The sequence below is a fragment of the Salmo salar genome, chromosome ssa18, assembly GCF_905237065.1.
Source record: "Salmo salar chromosome ssa18, Ssal_v3.1, whole genome shotgun sequence".
Classification (NCBI taxonomy): domain Eukaryota; kingdom Metazoa; phylum Chordata; class Actinopteri; order Salmoniformes; family Salmonidae; genus Salmo; species Salmo salar.
This window is the reverse complement of record NC_059459.1, coordinates 45,821,429-45,837,822: the sequence shown is the minus strand read 5'-3', so window position 1 is coordinate 45,837,822 and position 16,394 is coordinate 45,821,429. Positions and strand designations below refer to the sequence as shown.

At 46.7% G+C, this 16,394-nt stretch overlaps 2 protein-coding genes across 2 annotated transcripts in view; both read right to left on the bottom strand.

The window, feature by feature from the left end:
* LOC106592449 (ryanodine receptor 2-like) overlaps positions 1-6,811 on the bottom strand; it is a 128,571-nt gene extending 121,760 nt beyond the window's left edge. Inside the window, exons 1-3 of the mRNA XM_045700572.1 lie at positions 6,807-6,811; positions 4,911-5,041; positions 4,296-4,423 (exon numbers count right to left, since the gene is read on the bottom strand). Coding sequence (XP_045556528.1) covers positions 4,296-4,423; positions 4,911-5,041; positions 6,807-6,811 — 264 coding nt within the window. The remainder of the gene's footprint in view (positions 1-4,295; positions 4,424-4,910; positions 5,042-6,806) is intronic.
* Positions 6,812-10,635: 3,824 nt separating this feature from the next.
* LOC106591405 (ryanodine receptor 2-like) overlaps positions 10,636-16,394 on the bottom strand; it is a 170,612-nt gene continuing 164,853 nt past the window's right edge. The window contains exons 12-16 of the mRNA XM_045700571.1: positions 14,257-14,378; positions 13,591-13,640; positions 12,141-12,201; positions 11,056-11,294; positions 10,636-10,721 (exon numbers count right to left, since the gene is read on the bottom strand). Of these exons, the coding sequence (XP_045556527.1) occupies positions 10,636-10,721; positions 11,056-11,294; positions 12,141-12,201; positions 13,591-13,640; positions 14,257-14,378 (558 nt within the window). The remainder of the gene's footprint in view (positions 10,722-11,055; positions 11,295-12,140; positions 12,202-13,590; positions 13,641-14,256; positions 14,379-16,394) is intronic.

Sequence of the window (16,394 nt, the reverse complement as noted above, 5' to 3'; positions counted from 1 at the left end):
AGTCTCCTGTTAGTAAACCACCAGTCTCCTGTTAATAAACCACCAGTCTCCTGTTAATAAACCACCAGTCTCCTGTTAGTAAACCACCAGTCTCCTGTTAGTAAACCACCAGTTAATAAACCACCAGTCTCCTGTTGTAAACCACCTGTTAGTAAACCACCAGTCTCCTGTTTATAAACCACCAGTCTCCTGTTAATAAACCACCAGTTAATAAACCACCAGTCTCCTGTTAGTAAACCACCAGTCTCCTGTTAGTAAACCACCAGTCTCCTGTTAATAAACCACCAGTCTCCTGTTAATAAACCACCAGTCTCCTGTTAATAAACCACCAGTCTCCTGTTAATAAACCACCAGTCTCCTGTTAGTAAACCACCAGTCTCCTGTTAATAAACCACCAGTCTCCTGTTAATAAACCACCAGTCTCCTGTTAGTAAACCACCAGTCTCCTGTTAATAAACCACCAGTCTCCTGTTAATAAACCACCAGTCTCCTGTTAATAAACCACCAGTCTCCTGTTAGTAAACCACCAGTCTCCTGTTAATAAACCACCAGTCTCCTGTTAATAAACCACCAGTCTCCTGTTAATAAACCACCAGTCTCCTGTTAATAAACCACCAGTCTCCTGTTAATAAACCACCAGTCTCCTGTTAATAAACCACCAGTCTCCTGTTAATAAACCACCAGTCTCCTGTTAGAAAACCACCAGTCTCCTGTTAATAAACCACCAGTCTCCTGTTAATAAACCACCAGTCTCCTGTTAATAAACCACCAGTCTCCTGTTAATAAACCACCAGTCTCCTGTTAATAAACCACCAGTCTCCTGTTAATAAACCACCAGTCTCCTGTTAATAAACCACCAGTCTCCTGTTAATAAACCACCAGTCTCCTGTTAGTAAACCACCAGTCTCCTGTTAATAAACCACCAGTCTCCTGTTAATAAACCACCAGTCTCCTGTTAATAAACCACCAGTTAATAAACCACCAGTCTCCTGTTAATAAACCACCAGTCTCCTGTTAGTAAACCACCAGTCTCCTGTTAATAAACCACCAGTCTCCTGTTAATAAACCACCAGTCTCCTGTTAGTAAACCACCAGTCGTTTGTTAATAAACCACCAGTCTACTGTTAATAAACCACCAGTCTCCTGTTAGTAAACCACCAGTCTCCTGTTAATAAACCACCAGTTAATAAACCACCAGTCTCCTGTTAATAAACCACCAGTCTCCTGTTAGTAAACCACCAGTCGCTTGTTAATAAACCACCAGTCTACTGTTAATAAACCACCAGTCTCCTGTTAGTAAACCACCAGTCTCCTGTTAGTAAACCACCAGTTAATAAACCACCAGTCTCCTGTTGTAAACCACCTGTTAGTAAACCACCAGTCTCCTGTTTATAAACCACCAGTCTCCTGTTAATAAACCACCAGTTAATAAACCACCAGTCTCCTGTTAGTAAACCACCTGTTAGTAAACCACCAGTCTCCTGTTAATAAACCACCAGTCTCCTGTTAATAAACCACCAGTTAATAAACCACCAGTCTCCTGTTAGTAAACCACCAGTCTCCTGTTAATAAACCACCAGTCTCCTGTTAATAAACCACCAGTCTCCTGTTAGTAAACCACCAGTCTCCTGTTAATAAACCACCAGTCTCCTGTTAATAAACCACCAGTCTCCTGTTAGTAAACCACCAGTCTCCTGTTAATAAACCACCAGTCTCCTGTTAATAAACCACCAGTCTCCTGTTAGTAAACCACCAGTTAATAAACCACCAGTCTCCTGTTAATAAACCACCAGTCTCCTGTTAATAAACCACCAGTCTCCTGTTAATAAACCACCAGTTAATAAACCACCAGTCTCCTGTTAATAAACCACCAGTCTCCTGTTAATAAACCACCAGTCTCCTGTTAATAAACCACCAGTCTCCTGTTAATAAACCACCAGTCTCCTGTTAATAAACCACCAGTCTCCTGTTAATAAACCACCAGTTAATAAACCACCAGTCTCCTGTTAATAAACCACCAGTCTCCTGTTAATAAACCACCAGTCTCCTGTTAGTAAACCACCAGTCTCCTGTTAATAAACCACCAGTCTCCTGTTAATAAACCACCATTCCGTTAATAAACCACCAGTCTCCTGTTAATAAACCACCAGTCTCCTGTTAGTAAACCACCAGTCTCCTGTTAATAAACCACCAGTCTCCTGTTAATAAACCACCAGTCTCCTGTTAATAAACCACCAGTCTCCTGTTAATAAACCACCAGTCTCCTGTTAGTAAACCACCAGTCTCCTGTTAATAAACCACCAGTCTCCTGTTAATAAACCACCAGTCTCCTGTTAATAAACCACCAGTCTCCTGTTAATAAACCACCAGTCTCCTGTTAGTAAACCACCAGTCTCCTGTTAATAAACCACCAGTCTCCTGTTAATAAACCACCAGTTAATAAACCACCAGTCTCCTGTTAATAAACCACCAGTCTCCTGTTAATAAACCACCAGTCTCCTGTTAATAAACCACCAGTTAATAAACCACCAGTCTCCTGTTAATAAACCACCAGTCTCCTGTTAGTAAACCACCTGTTAGTAAACCACCAGTCTCCTGTTAATAAACCACCAGTCTCCTGTTAATAAACCACCAGTTAATAAACCACCAGTCTCCTGTTAATAAACCACCAGTCTCCTGTTAATAAACCACCAGTCTCCTGTTAATAAACCACCAGTCTCCTGTTAATAAACCACCAGTCTCCTGTTAATAAACCACCAGTCTCCTGTTAATAAACCACCAGTCTCCTGTTAATAAACCACCAGTTAATAAACCACCAGTCTCCTGTTAATAAACCACCAGTCTCCTGTTAATAAACCACCAGTTAGTAAACCACCAGTCTCCTGTTAATAAACCACCAGTCTCCTGTTAATAAACCACCAGTCTCCTGTTAATAAACCACCAGTCTCCTGTTAATAAACCACCAGTCTCCTGTTAGTAAACCACCAGTCTCCTGTTAATAAACCACCAGTCTCCTGTTAATAAACCACCAGTCTCCTGTTAATAAACCACCAGTCTCCTGTTAATAAACCACCAGTCTCCTGTTAGTAAACCACCAGTCTCCTGTTAATAAACCACCAGTCTCCTGTTAATAAACCACCAGTCTCCTGTTAGTAAACCACCAGTCTCCTGTTAATAAACCACCAGTCTCCTGTTAGTAAACCACCAGTCTCCTGTTAGTAAACCACCAGTCTCCTGTTAATAAACCACCAGTTTAATAAACCACCAGTCTCCTGTTAATAAACCACCAGTCTCCTGTTAGTAAACCACCAGTCTCCTGTTAGTAAACCACCAGTCTCCTGTTAATAAACCACCAGTCTCCTGTTAATAAACCACCAGTCTCCTGTTAATAAACCACCAGTCTCCTGTTAGTAAACCACCAGTCTCCTGTTAATAAACCACCAGTCTCCTGTTAATAAACCACCAGTCTCCTGTTAATAAACCACCAGTCTCCTGTTAATAAACCACCAGTCTCCTGTTAGTAAACCACCAGTCTCCTGTTAGTAAACCACCAGTCTCCTGTTAATAAACCACCAGTCTCCTGTTAATAAACCACCAGTCTCCTGTTAATAAACCACCAGTCTCCTGTTAGTAAACCACCAGTCTCCTGTTAGTAAACCACCAGTCTCCTGTTAATAAACCACCAGTCTCCTGTTAATAAACCACCAGTCTCCTGTTAATAAACCACCAGTCTCCTGTTAATAAACCACCAGTCTCCTGTTAATAAACCACCAGTCTCCTGTTAATAAACCACCAGTCTCCTGTTAATAAACCACCAGTCTCCTGTTAGTAAACCACCAGTCTCCTGTTAATAAACCACCAGTCTCCTGTTAATAAACCACCAGTTAGTAAACCACCAGTCTCCTGTTAATAAACCACCAGTCTCCTGTTAATAAACCAAGTTAATAAACCATCAGTCTCCTGTTAATAAACCCCCAGTCTCCTGTTAGTAAACCACCAGTCTCCTGTTAATAAACCACCAGTCTCCTTTTAATAAACCACCAGTCTCCTGTTAATAAACCACCAGTCTCCTGTTAATAAACCACCAGTTAATAAACCACCAGTCAGTCTCCTGTTAGTAAATCATCAGTCTCCTGTTAATAAACCACCAGTCTCCTGTTAACAAACCACCTGTTAATAAACCACCAGTCTCCTGTTAATAAACCACCAGTCTCCTGTTAACAAACCACCTGTTAATAAACCACCAGTCTCCTGATAATAAACCACCAGTCTCCTGTTAGTAAACCAGTCTCTACCTCCATAACGTGAGGCATCTGTGTGTAGTGCAGGCCTGACTCAGCCAGATCCATGATCTCCTCCAGAGACTTCTCCAGGGACGGGATGACTGGACACATCTCTCCTACCTGGGAGGGCAGGTCTAGAGCTGGGGTAGCAGCAGGGAAGAGAGGAGAGAGAGTGGGAAATGGAGATAGGGAGGAAAAGAGAGGTAGAGAGAGATAAAAAAAGAGAGGGTGGAGGGAGAGAGAGAAAGGGTGGAGGGAGAGAGACAGATAGAGGGTGAAGGGAGAGAGGGTAGAGGAGAGAGGGTAGAGGGAGAAAGAGAGAGAGTGCGAGAGAGAGAGAGGGGGGTGGAGAAGTGGAGGGAGAGATAAAGAGAGAGGGTGGAGGGAGAGAGAGAGAGAGGGTGGAGGGAGAGATAAAGAGAGGGTGGGAGAGAGAGATAAAGAGAGAGGGAGAGAGAGAGTAAGCGATAGAGAGATAAAAGGTGATAGTGAGAGAGACATAAAGACTGTATGCAGTCATTCCACATTTCAGTTTGTAACATTTATGCCGAGCTTCTCTCTATCTCTCCATCCAAACCGATCCTGTCTTTGATTCTAAAACACTTGAAGGACAGTTTGCAACTGTACCTGTTCTGTCCTGGGAGCCCTTGGTAATATAGATGGAGTAGTTGTTGAACTTGTTGAGCTCAGGTTCCAGGAAGGCCACAGGGAACGCCCCCGAGAACGCTGCAAGACATTCACCTAGGGCTGGACGCTGCCTGCAGGAGGAAGAGGAGGAGGAAGGGGGAGGAAGAGGGGGAGGAGGAGGGAGGAAGAGGAGGAGGAAGGGGGAGGAAGGAGGAGGAAGAGGAGGAAGGGGCAGAAGGAGAAGGAGGAGGTAGGGGGAGGAAGGAGGAAGCGGTGGAAGGGGCAGGAGGAGAAGGAGAAGGTAGGGAGCGGAAGGAGGAAGCGGAGGAGGAGGAGGAAGGGGCAGGAGGAGAAGGAGGAGGTAGGGGGAGGAAGGAGGAAGCGGAGGAAGGGGCAGGAGGAGGTAGGGAGAGGAAGGAGGAAGCGGAGGAGGAGGAGGAAGGGGCAGGAGGAGAAAGAAGAGGTAGGGGGAGGGAGGAGGAGGAGGAGGAAAAGTGAGGGACAGCTCATGTTCAGGAAAACATAACCTAGAGTCTGAATAACTGGCTTAACTAACCCAGTCACATCCTTTTACTAGACTTAATGCAATATTAAAATGAGCCACAAAACAAATTATGTTTGTTGTAAATGCATGAAATGTGGTGTCAACATAGTCTGTACAAGGTGCTAGACAGGACACATTGACATGTGGTGTCAGCATAGTCAGTACAAGGTTGTTACGTTCCCCAGTTTCTGTGTTGTGGTTTGTGTATTCGTACGCGTGTGTGTTTTAGGAAAATAGCTTCCTGGAATCCCCCAAGCAGCTGATTGGTCGACTCCCATGGCAAATTGGAGCTGACCCCGCCCTCTCGTCAGAAACAGCTGTCTTCAATTACAGACTCCTCCTGAAGCGATATAAACCAGTGATCTGTTGCTCAGGAGGGAGATGATTTCTGAGAGAATAGAGCTGAGGGTGATAGCCTGTGTTGGTTGTGTCTTAGAGAGAGAGAGAGAGAGCTTCTTGGTATGTTCCTGTGTGTTCGTTTATTGGTCTGTATAATCGTTGTGAAGTATTTTTGTAGCGGTCCTGAGGAGGTATGTTTATGTCAAAGAGGACTGTTTTGATTATTGAACGATTTGTATTCTGTTTTTGTTCCCCGGGGGGGGAAGGCACCTGGGGAGTGCTTAGGCAAGAGGCCTGCAGGCATACATAACCCGTAGTAGTTTACTGTCTATGCACACTAGGTAAGCCCTGGGCGGACCACCCCCTGTATTTTTGTTAGTACACCAGGCGGTGCTAAGTTAGGTCAGTAGTGGGTAGGTCACCAGGCCTAAGTTAGGTCAGTAGTGGGTAGGCAGGTAAGGTAGGAGAGGGGGCTTTGGTATTTACTTTCTTTGCTTTGGTTCCGTCCAGCCCCTTTTCCCAAAAATTACCGTGTGACGGAATAAATTCCTTGTAAACGGTGATTCTCTGCCTTTTGTCGTCCTTACTCGCACCTACGGCCCATACCTCTTTACCTCCACCTACGGCCCATACCTCTTTACCTCCACCTACGGCCCATACCTCTTTACCCCCACCTACGGTCCATACCTCTTTACCTCCACCACATACCTCTTTACCTCCACCTACGGCCCATACCTCTTTACCTCCACCTACGGTCCCATACCTCTTTACCTCCACCTACGGTCCCATACCTCTTTACCTCCACCTACGGTCCCATACCTCTTTACCTCCACCTACGGTCCCATACCTCTTTACCTCCACCTACGGTCCCATACCTCTTTACCTCCACCTACGGCCCCATACCTCTTTACCTCCACCTACGGTCCCATACCTCTTTACCTCCACCTACGGTCCCATACCTCTTTACCTCCACCTCTTTACCTCCACCTACGGCCCATACCTTTTTACCTTACCCCATACCTCTTTACCACCACAGAGTTGAGCTGTAGCAGGGTGTGGTGTTCCCTCTTCGTAACAAAGGTTCTCGACAGGACACATTGACATTTTTAGATTGTCATTATCTATCATACTTCCAGTGTCAAAGTAGGGATTTTGAGAAAATGTGAAAAACCATTCAAATGACCTCAGCACATTACATGTCACGTGAATGTTTATTGGTCAGTAGCGGCCATGTTGTTTGACATGCTAGCCTGGTAAAACAGAATTTGTGAGAGCTTGGTCCATAGATACCGTATATCAAAGTGTTGTACAGATCAGTCATTCAGAGGCAGAGGAGTCAATTCTAAATGGTGGACCTTAAAGTAGCCACCACTATTTTGATGTAATTTCCTGTCCAAGAGAGGAAATGCATATTTAGGTTCCACCTCAGAAGAATGATGAAGGCTACTTATATACAGTACAAGTCAAATGTTTGGACACACCTACTCATTCAAGGGTTTTTCTTAATTTTCTACATTGTCAAATAATAGTGGAGACATCAAAACTATGAAATAACACATATGGAATCATGTAGTAACCAAAAAAGTGTTAAAACTTCAGGATCGGTGTCCCGTCCGCGGATGGTTCGGCTAATGTGATTAGCATGAGGTAGTAAGAAACAAAAAAAATCCCGGGGCACAGACATCCATTTGCTCACATTGTATATAGACTTATTTTTCTACTATATTATTGACTGTATGTTTGTTTTACTCCATGTGTAACTCTGTGTTGTATGTTGTCGAACTGCTTTGCTTTATCTTGGCCAGGTCGCAATTGTAAATGAGAACTTGTTCTCAACTTGCCTACCTGGTTACATAAAGGTGAAATTAAAAAAAATATATATCTGGTGTCCCTCACGACGCCATGGACCCACGACGCCAGGACAGCGGAGTCAATCACCACCTTCCGGAGACACCTGAAACCCCACCTCTTTAAGGAATACCTGGGATAGGATTAAGTAATCCTTCTAACCCCCCCCAAAAGATATAGATGTACTATTGTAAAGTGGTTGTTCCACTGGATATCATAAGGTGAATGCACCAATTTGTAAGTCGCTCTGGATAAGAGCGTCTGCTAAATGACGTAAATGTAAATGTAATATGGGCAGAAAGCTTAATTTACAGTAGCTATTACAGTGAAAGAATACCATGCTATTGTTTGAGGGGAATGCACAGTTACGAACTTGAAAATGTATTAATAAACCAATTAGGCACATTTGGGCAGTCTTGATACAACATTTTAAACAGAAATGCAATGATTCATTGGATCTGTCTAAAACTTTGGACATACACTGCTGCCATCTAGTGGCCAAAGTCTAAATTGCACCTGCGCTAGAATAATACATTATGCCCTTTTTCTTGCATTTGAAAGACGATGGTACAAAAAAAAAATCTTTGTATTATCTTTTACCAAATCTAATGTGTTATATTCTCCTACATTCATTTCTAATTTCCACAAACATCAAAGTGTTTCCTTTTAAATGGTACCAAGAATATGCATATCTTTGCTTCAGGGTCTGAGCTACAGGCAGTTCGATTTGGGTATGTCATTTTAGGAGAAAATTGAAAAAAAGGGGCGGATCCTTAAGACGTTTTTAAACAAATCAAAATATATTTTATATTTGAGATTCTTCAAAGCAGCCACCCTTTGCCTTTGACAGCTTTGCTCACTCTCTCAACCAGTAAATATGAAGAAAAACCCTTGAATGAGTAGGTGTCCAAACTTTTGACTGCTACTGTATATTCACCAATTGTGTGTGTGAATTTCCACGTGGTGTTGATAAATATTAACATATAGTTCACTGACAGCTGTCAGTGTAGCTAGCGCGCTAACCTTATCTAGCGCGCTAACCTTATCTAGCGCGCTAACCTTATCTAGTTACTTCATGTTATCGGTTGTTACTGAGGTTTGTTACAACACCGTATTCAACAGATTATCCAGCTGGATCTATGGCTGGTTCTGGTTCTGAATGTGTCATAAGCATTGGTTTAGAGAACCCCCCCCCCCCCCAGATGGAATCCAATGGCCTGTCTTGTTATGTCCAAAGTTCTGGTATTGAGGCTGTGAATCAACCATAGAAATAGTTAGAAAGAATAACTTTTTGGTTCCTTAGCTGTTTGGCTCCTTGGCTGTTTGGCTCCATGGCTGTATGGCTCCTTGGCTGTTTGGGTCCAAGGCTGTATGGCTGTTTGGCTCTGTAGCTGTTTGGCTGTATGATTCCATTGCTGTATGGCTCCTTGGCTGTTTGGCTGTATGATCCATTGCTGTATGGCTCCATGGCTGTATGGGTCCACGGCTGTATGGCTCCATGGCTGTATGGTTCCATGGCAGTTTGGGTCCATGGCGGTTTGGGTCCATGGTGGTATGGGTCCATGGCTGTATGGGTCCAAGGCTGTATGGCTGTTTGGCTCTGTAGCTGTTTGGCTGTATGATTCCATTGCTGTATGGCTCCTTGGCTGTATGATCCATGGCTGTATGGCTCCATGGCTGTATGGCTCCATGGCTGTATGGCTCCATGGCTGTATGGGTCCACGGCTGTATGGGTCCACGGCTGTATGGCTCCATGGCAGTTTGGGTCCATGGCGGTTTGGGTCCATGGTGGTATGGGTCCATGGCTGTATGGCTCCAAGGCTGTTTGGGTCCAAGGCTGTTTGGGTCCAAGGCTGTATGGCTGTTTGGCTCTGTAGCTGTTTGGCTGTATGATGCCATTGCTGTATGGCTCCTTGGCTGTTTGGCTGTATGATCCATTGCTGTATGGCTCCATGGCTGTATGGCTCCATGGCTGTATGGCTCCATGGCTGTATGGGTCCATGGCTGTATGGCTCCATGGCTGTATGGTTCCATGGCTGTATGGCTCCATTGCTGTATGGCTCCATGGCTGTATGGGTCCATGGCTGTATGGCTCCATGGCTGTATGGTTCCATGGCTGTATGGTTCCATGGCTGTATGGTTCCATGGCAGTTTGGGTCCACGGCTGTATGGGTCCACGGCTGTTTGGGTCCACGGCTGTATGGCTCCACGTCTGTATTGGTCCATGGCTGTTTTGCTCTGTAGCTGTTTGGGTCCATGGCTGTATGAATCCATGGCTGTATTGGTCAATGGCTGTTTTGCTCTGTAGCTGTTTGGGTCCATGGCTGTTTGGCTCCATGGCTGTTTGGCTGTTTGGGTCCATGGCTGTTTGGGTCCATGGCTTTTTGGCTCCATGGCTGTTTGGCTCCATGGCTGTTTGGCTGTTTGGCTCCGTGGCTGTATGGGTCCATGGCTGTTTGGCTCCATGGCTGTATGGGTCCATGGCTGTATGGGTCCATGGCTGTTTGGCTCCATGGCTGTTTGGCTCCATGGCTCCCAGCTCCCACCCAGCTTCTCTGCTTGAACCCCTAATTAAATACAATAGAGTCTCACCCAGCTTCTCTGCTTGAACCCCTAATTAAATACAAAAGGGTTTCACCCAGCTTCTCTACTTGAACCCCTAATTAAATACAATAGGGTCTCACTCAGCTTCTCTGCTTGAACCCCAAATTAAATACAATAGGGTTTCACCCAGCTTCTCTGCTTGAACCCCTAATTAAATACAAAAGGGTTTCACCCAGCTTCTCTGCTTGAACCCCTAATTAAATACAATAGGGTCTCACCCAGCTTCTCTGCTTGAACCCCTAATTATACATTTCTGTTATGGACATGAATGGCCTAGCTGGTTGGATGATATAATTTTAATCCATTTCAACCAGTTTTGCCAGCTGATCAGTTCCAAGACACCCTATCTTCCCTCTTAATCATCATATTCACATTTAATTCATTTTGACGTTACCTTTCTACATAGATGCTGTTGTTGGTACCAAGACTATACAGGCTGTTGAGTATCCTATAACACGACACCTGGACATCATCCACTGTGAAGACAACAAGGGAAGTCAATTTACACAGAGGACCTACAGGTTGACCATTACAGGACGCTATAGTTGGACTACAATAAGACATTAGGGGTTCAAAAAGGCCTTCACTTATTTGTTGGTCCTTTTAATAAACCAGCTATACATAAAACCTTTTTAAATGAACAATGCCTAATGAGGGCTTGTCTCATGTGTGAGATACAGGGAAATGCATTTTCATCATTGGCCAATAGGTGGTGCTACAAGCTCTCGTCAGGTTTTTGGTGGAATTGCCCTTTATCAGGTTTTGTTCAGCAAAAACAAATGATATGCTGGTATCCACTGGTATGCGTACATATGAGGTCTTCCCCAAAGAGGTTCTGTCCGATGTGTTCGAACAGGGAGGAGAGGACAGGGAGCAGGGCTACGCTGGTGTAGTTGATGATCTGAGTTACTCCTTTGGGCTGGGAGTGACTGTGAGTGAACTGGCCCTGTTTCAGGTTCTCTAAAGTCTTCTCCAAGTCCTCCGCTGCGTTGTCGAAGAACGCCCTCAACGCCGCCTTCACCATCTCCAGACCCGTCTTCATCACCGTCCTGGAGAACAGATGCAGATTATATTACGATCAGTTGGATAGAGCGTGGCTGCTGGTACCGACCAGGATTGTGGGGGTTCGAATCCCGGGGCCACCCGTACTTAAAATGTATGCACAGACACACACACACACACACACATACACACACACACACACACACACATACACACAAATGACTGTAGGTGGTTTAGAATAAAAGTGTCTGCTTAATGGCACAGATTATTATGAATGTAGATACCAAAGCAAACATTAACTCACAATCACACCATCTCAAAGGCACAGGTTGTGGGGATGCAGACAACATGTTAAGAGATGGCTGGATTCTCACAGTACACACACCTGTGCTAGATTATAAATCCAGTGGGTAATGGTGAAACTAACATGTTAAGAGATGGCTGGATTCTTACAGTATCGGGGCTAGATTATAAATCCAGTGGGTAATGGTGAAACAAACATGTTGAGAGATGGCTGGATTCTCACAGTATCGGGGCTAGATTATAAATCCAGTGGGTAATGGTGAAACAACATGTTGAGAGATGGCTGGATTCTTACAGTATCGGGGCTAGATTATAAATCCAGTGGGTAATGGTGAAACAAACATGTTGAGAGATGGCTGGATTCTCACAGTATCGGGGCTAGATTATAAATCCAGTGGGTAATGGTGAAACAACATGTTGAGAGATGGCTGGATTCTTACAGTATCGGGGCTAGATTATAAATCCAGTGGGTAATGGTGAAACAAACATGTTGAGAAAACAACTTTGAACACATCATGGCATCAGCTAATGGGGATCCAAACAACCTCAATATGACTTCCATATGAATAGGGTTCATAAAGGTCACTCACCTGGCGTCCAGTGTCTGGCCTAGTATGTGAAGACAGTTGACTATGGAGGTAGCATGGCTTCCTGTGTGTAGACATGAGGCAGTGTTACAACATGAGTAGTACTGTAGCACTACGGCATATAGACGAGCTGAGACATACATCAATACAGAACCACAGATTCCAGTGTAGAGCTGAGACATGCATCAATACAGAACCCACAGAGTCCAGTGTAGAGCTGAGACATGCATCGATACAGAACCCACAGGGTCCAGTGTAGAGCTGAGACATGCATCAATACAGAACCCACAGAGTCCAGTGTAGAGCTGAGACATGCATCAATACAGAACCCACAGAGTCCAGTGTAGAGCTGAGACATGCATCGATACAGAACCCACAGGGTCCAGTGTAGAGCTGAGACATGCATCAATACAGAACCCACAGGGTCCAGTGTAGAGCTGAGACATGCATCGATACAGAACCACAGGGTCCAGTGTACTGCTACTACTTAAGACCACACTCATGTAGGTTTAGATGGACAGATCACACACTGGGGACCAAGAGCTGGAGCTGGGAACAGGGGTAGGAGCTGGGGACCAGGGGTAGGAGCTGGGGACCAGGGGTAGGAGCTGGGGACCAGGGGTGGGAGCTGGGACCAGGGGTAGGAGCTGGGGACCAGGGGTAGGAGCTGGGGACCAGGGGTAGGAGCTGGGACCAGGGGTAGGAGCTGGGGACCAGGGGTAGGAGCTGGGACCAGGGGTAGGAGCTGGAGACCAGGGGTAGGAGCTGGGGACCAGGGGTAGGAGCTGGGACCAGGGGTAGGAGCTAGACCAGGGGTAGGAGCTGGGGACCAGGGGTAGGAGCTGGGGGCTAGGGGTAGGAGCTGGGGACCAGGGGTAGGAGCTGGGGACCAGGGGTAGGTGCTGGGAACAGGGGTAGGAGCTGGGACCAGGGGTAGGAGCTGGGGACCAGGGGTAGGAGCTGGGACCAGGGGTAGGACCTGGGGACCAAGGGTAGGAGCTGGGGACCAGGGGTAGGAGCTGGGACCAGGGGTAGGAGCTGGGGGCCAGGGGTAGGAGCTGGGGACCAGGGGTAGAGGCTGGGGACAGGGGTAGGAGCTGGGACCAGGGGTAGGAGCTGGGGACCAGGGGTAGGAGCTGGGGACCAGGGGTAGGAACTGGGGACCAGGGGTAGGAACTGGGGACCAGAGGTAGGAGCTGGGGACAGGGGTAGGACCTGGGACCAGGGGTAGGAGCTGGGATCAGGGGTAGGAAACAGGGGTCGAAGCTTGGGACATGGGCATTAGACCCAGCATTACACTATAGGGTCTGTCCCAAATGGCATCCTATTCCCTTTATAGTGCATAGGGATCTGGTCAAATGTAGTGCAATATATAGGGAATAGGGAGCCATTTGGGACACAAATCCAAATGTCTACACTATCCTTAGAAGCGCACTCTTCACAGCCTTCTTACCAAACAATGATATCCTATGTCTGACAAGAAGTCCCAGTTTGCAGAACAGACTGAAGAGGAGATGAAGAAAATGTAGCAGGAAAGAGGAGAAACAAAGACAGAGATAATCAAGTGACGCAACTTGAAGAAGAAGAACAGTCTGCTTTGCTAGAGTGAGATTTACACATCTACAGAGCTACAGTCCAGGGTTTCAAAACAACACTGTCAGGACCAGAGCTACAGTCCAGGGTATCAAACAACACTGTCAGGACTAGAGCTACAGTCCATGGTTTCAAACAACACTGTGTCAGGACCAGAGCTACAGTCCAGGGTTTCAAACAACACTGTGTCAGGACCAGAGCTACAGTCCAGGGTTACAAACAACACTGTCAGGACCAGAGCTACAGTCCAGGGTTTCAAACAACACTGTGTCAGGACCAGAGCTACAGTCCAGGGTTTCAAAACAACACTGTGCTCCTGGCAGCCCAAAGGGGGAACCAGCTTCCCTCTGAAACTAAGACAACAGAGTCCCTTCCCCATCTTCTGAAAACATCTGAAACCCGACCTCTTCAAAGAGTAGGTTAAACAATCCCACAGCACTATTCCATTCCATGTATTAATATTCTCATTGTACTACAGAGACTGAAGCGATGTACTGAACATGCAACTCTAAGTGTAATCCCTCACCTTGTCACCATCTCCTTCTCCTTATTGGAGGCGTGGCCCCCGCTGCTGATTGGTCGGATGGCCGTGGACAGGAAGTAGAGGCGGTGATTCTTGAAGTACTGGTCGACCAATGGCAGGACCACCTAAGGGAGCCCAACGTTCCATTAGTCTCACGGGTCAGACAAATAGTTCATCAGGTGAACGTGAAAGATTTTAGCTTCTCAGAGAGACTAAGGCCATCTCCTGTACTATAACCAATGAGTCTGTGTTGCTGGCTAGCTCATCTCATGATTGGACCTTGTCGTTGCCTGGTGTTGTCCTGGCCTGGGTGTTATTGTACAAGGCCCTGCTGCTTGTCACTGTTGAGTCGATGGTAAACACAGCTTTTCTCTGAGCTAATTTCAACTGTCACACAAGCAGCCTGGCTGGCTATTCCCTGCACCAGACCTATAATCAGACTTGGTCTGTGGTTATAATGCATCCCAAATGGCACCCTGGTCTAGTAGTGTACTATATAGGGAATAGGGCTCTGGTCTAAAGTAGTGCCCTATGTAGGGAATAGGAGCCAGGATGTGTTTCATCACTGTGGTCCTCTCTGCTAAATGATAGAAAATCAGGATAAAATGATGTTTCACTATTCAAGTAGAGCTACAGAACACTGAGCTCCAACAGTATTGGCACAGTGACACATATTTAGTTGTTTTGGCTCTGTATTTGTCACGCCCTGACCTGAGAGAGACGTTTTATTTCCTCTATTTTGGTTAGGTCAGGCTGTGATGTGGGGTGGGCATTCTATGTCATTATATTTATTTGTTTTGGCCGAGTATGGTTCCTAATCAGAGGCAGCTGTCTATCGTTGTCTCTGATTGGGAATCATACTTAGGCAGCCTTTTCCCCCACCTGTGTTTGTGGGTAATTATTATTTCTGTGAGTGTTTTGTGTGCGCCACAGTTGCGTCACCGTTCATTTCTGTTTATCCTGTTTATTGTTTTGTTCGTTTTCACTTCAAAATAAAGGATGTGGAATTACCAGCACGCTGCGCCTTGGCTTATCTATGACAGGGAGTTCGAGGACAGTGAACGTGACACAATTACCCACCAAAAGAAAGCCAAGCAGCGTGCCCAGGAGGAGCAGGGATCCTGGGCTAGGGAGAAGAGAGAGTGGAGGACGTCCTGGACCTGGGAGGAGGTAATGGTAGGGGACAAGACCCTGCCATGGAAGCAGGTGGAGACAGCGCAAGCGGAACGGTGATGCTATGAGGAGCTAGCCCAACAACGGAAGCCCGAGAGGCATCCCCCCACACGGGGAGATTGGCTAAGTCAGGGTTCAGACCTGAGCCAACTCCCCGTGCTTACCGTGGGGAAAGTAGGACTGGTCAGGCACAGTGTTTTATGCGGTGAGTCGCACTGTGTCGCCAGTGCGCCTGCATAGCCAAGTTCGTCCTGTGCCCGCGCCCCACACTTCCCGGGCTAAAGTAAGCGTCCAGCCAGGACGTGTTGTGCCAGCCCTAAGCTCCAGACCTCCAGTGCGCCTCCACGGCCTAGAATACCCTGTGCCCGCTCTGCGCACCCAGTCTCTAGTGCGTCTCCCCAGTCCGGTGAGACCTGTTCCGGCTCCACGTAAGAAGCCTCCAGTGATGATCCATTGTCCAAAGCCTCCAGTGATGATCCATGGCCCGGAGCCTGTAGGGATGATCCATGGTGCGAAGCCTCCAGTGATGATCCATAGTGCAGAGCCTGTAGTGACGGTCCCCAGTCCAGAACCTCCTGAGACGGACTGCGGCCATGAATCCAGCCAGAGTCTTCGGGGGCGGCCGGCAGTCCAGAGTCTCCAGCGGCGACCGGCAGTCCAGAGCCTCCGGCGATGATCCTCGGTCTAGTCCCTCCGGCGACACAGAAGCGGGCGGAGTGGGGGCTACGCCCCGAACCGGAGCCGCCACCATGGGTAGATGCCCACCCGGACCCTCCCCTATAGGTTCAGGTTTGCGGCCGGGAGTCCGCACCTTTGGGGGGGGGGGGGTACTCTCACACCCTGACCTGAGAGGGATGTTTTATTTCCTCTATTTTGGTTAGGTCAGGGTGTGATGTGGGGTGGGCATTCTATGTCATGTATTTCTTTGTGTTTGGCCGAGTATGGTTCCTAATCAGAGGCAGCTGTCT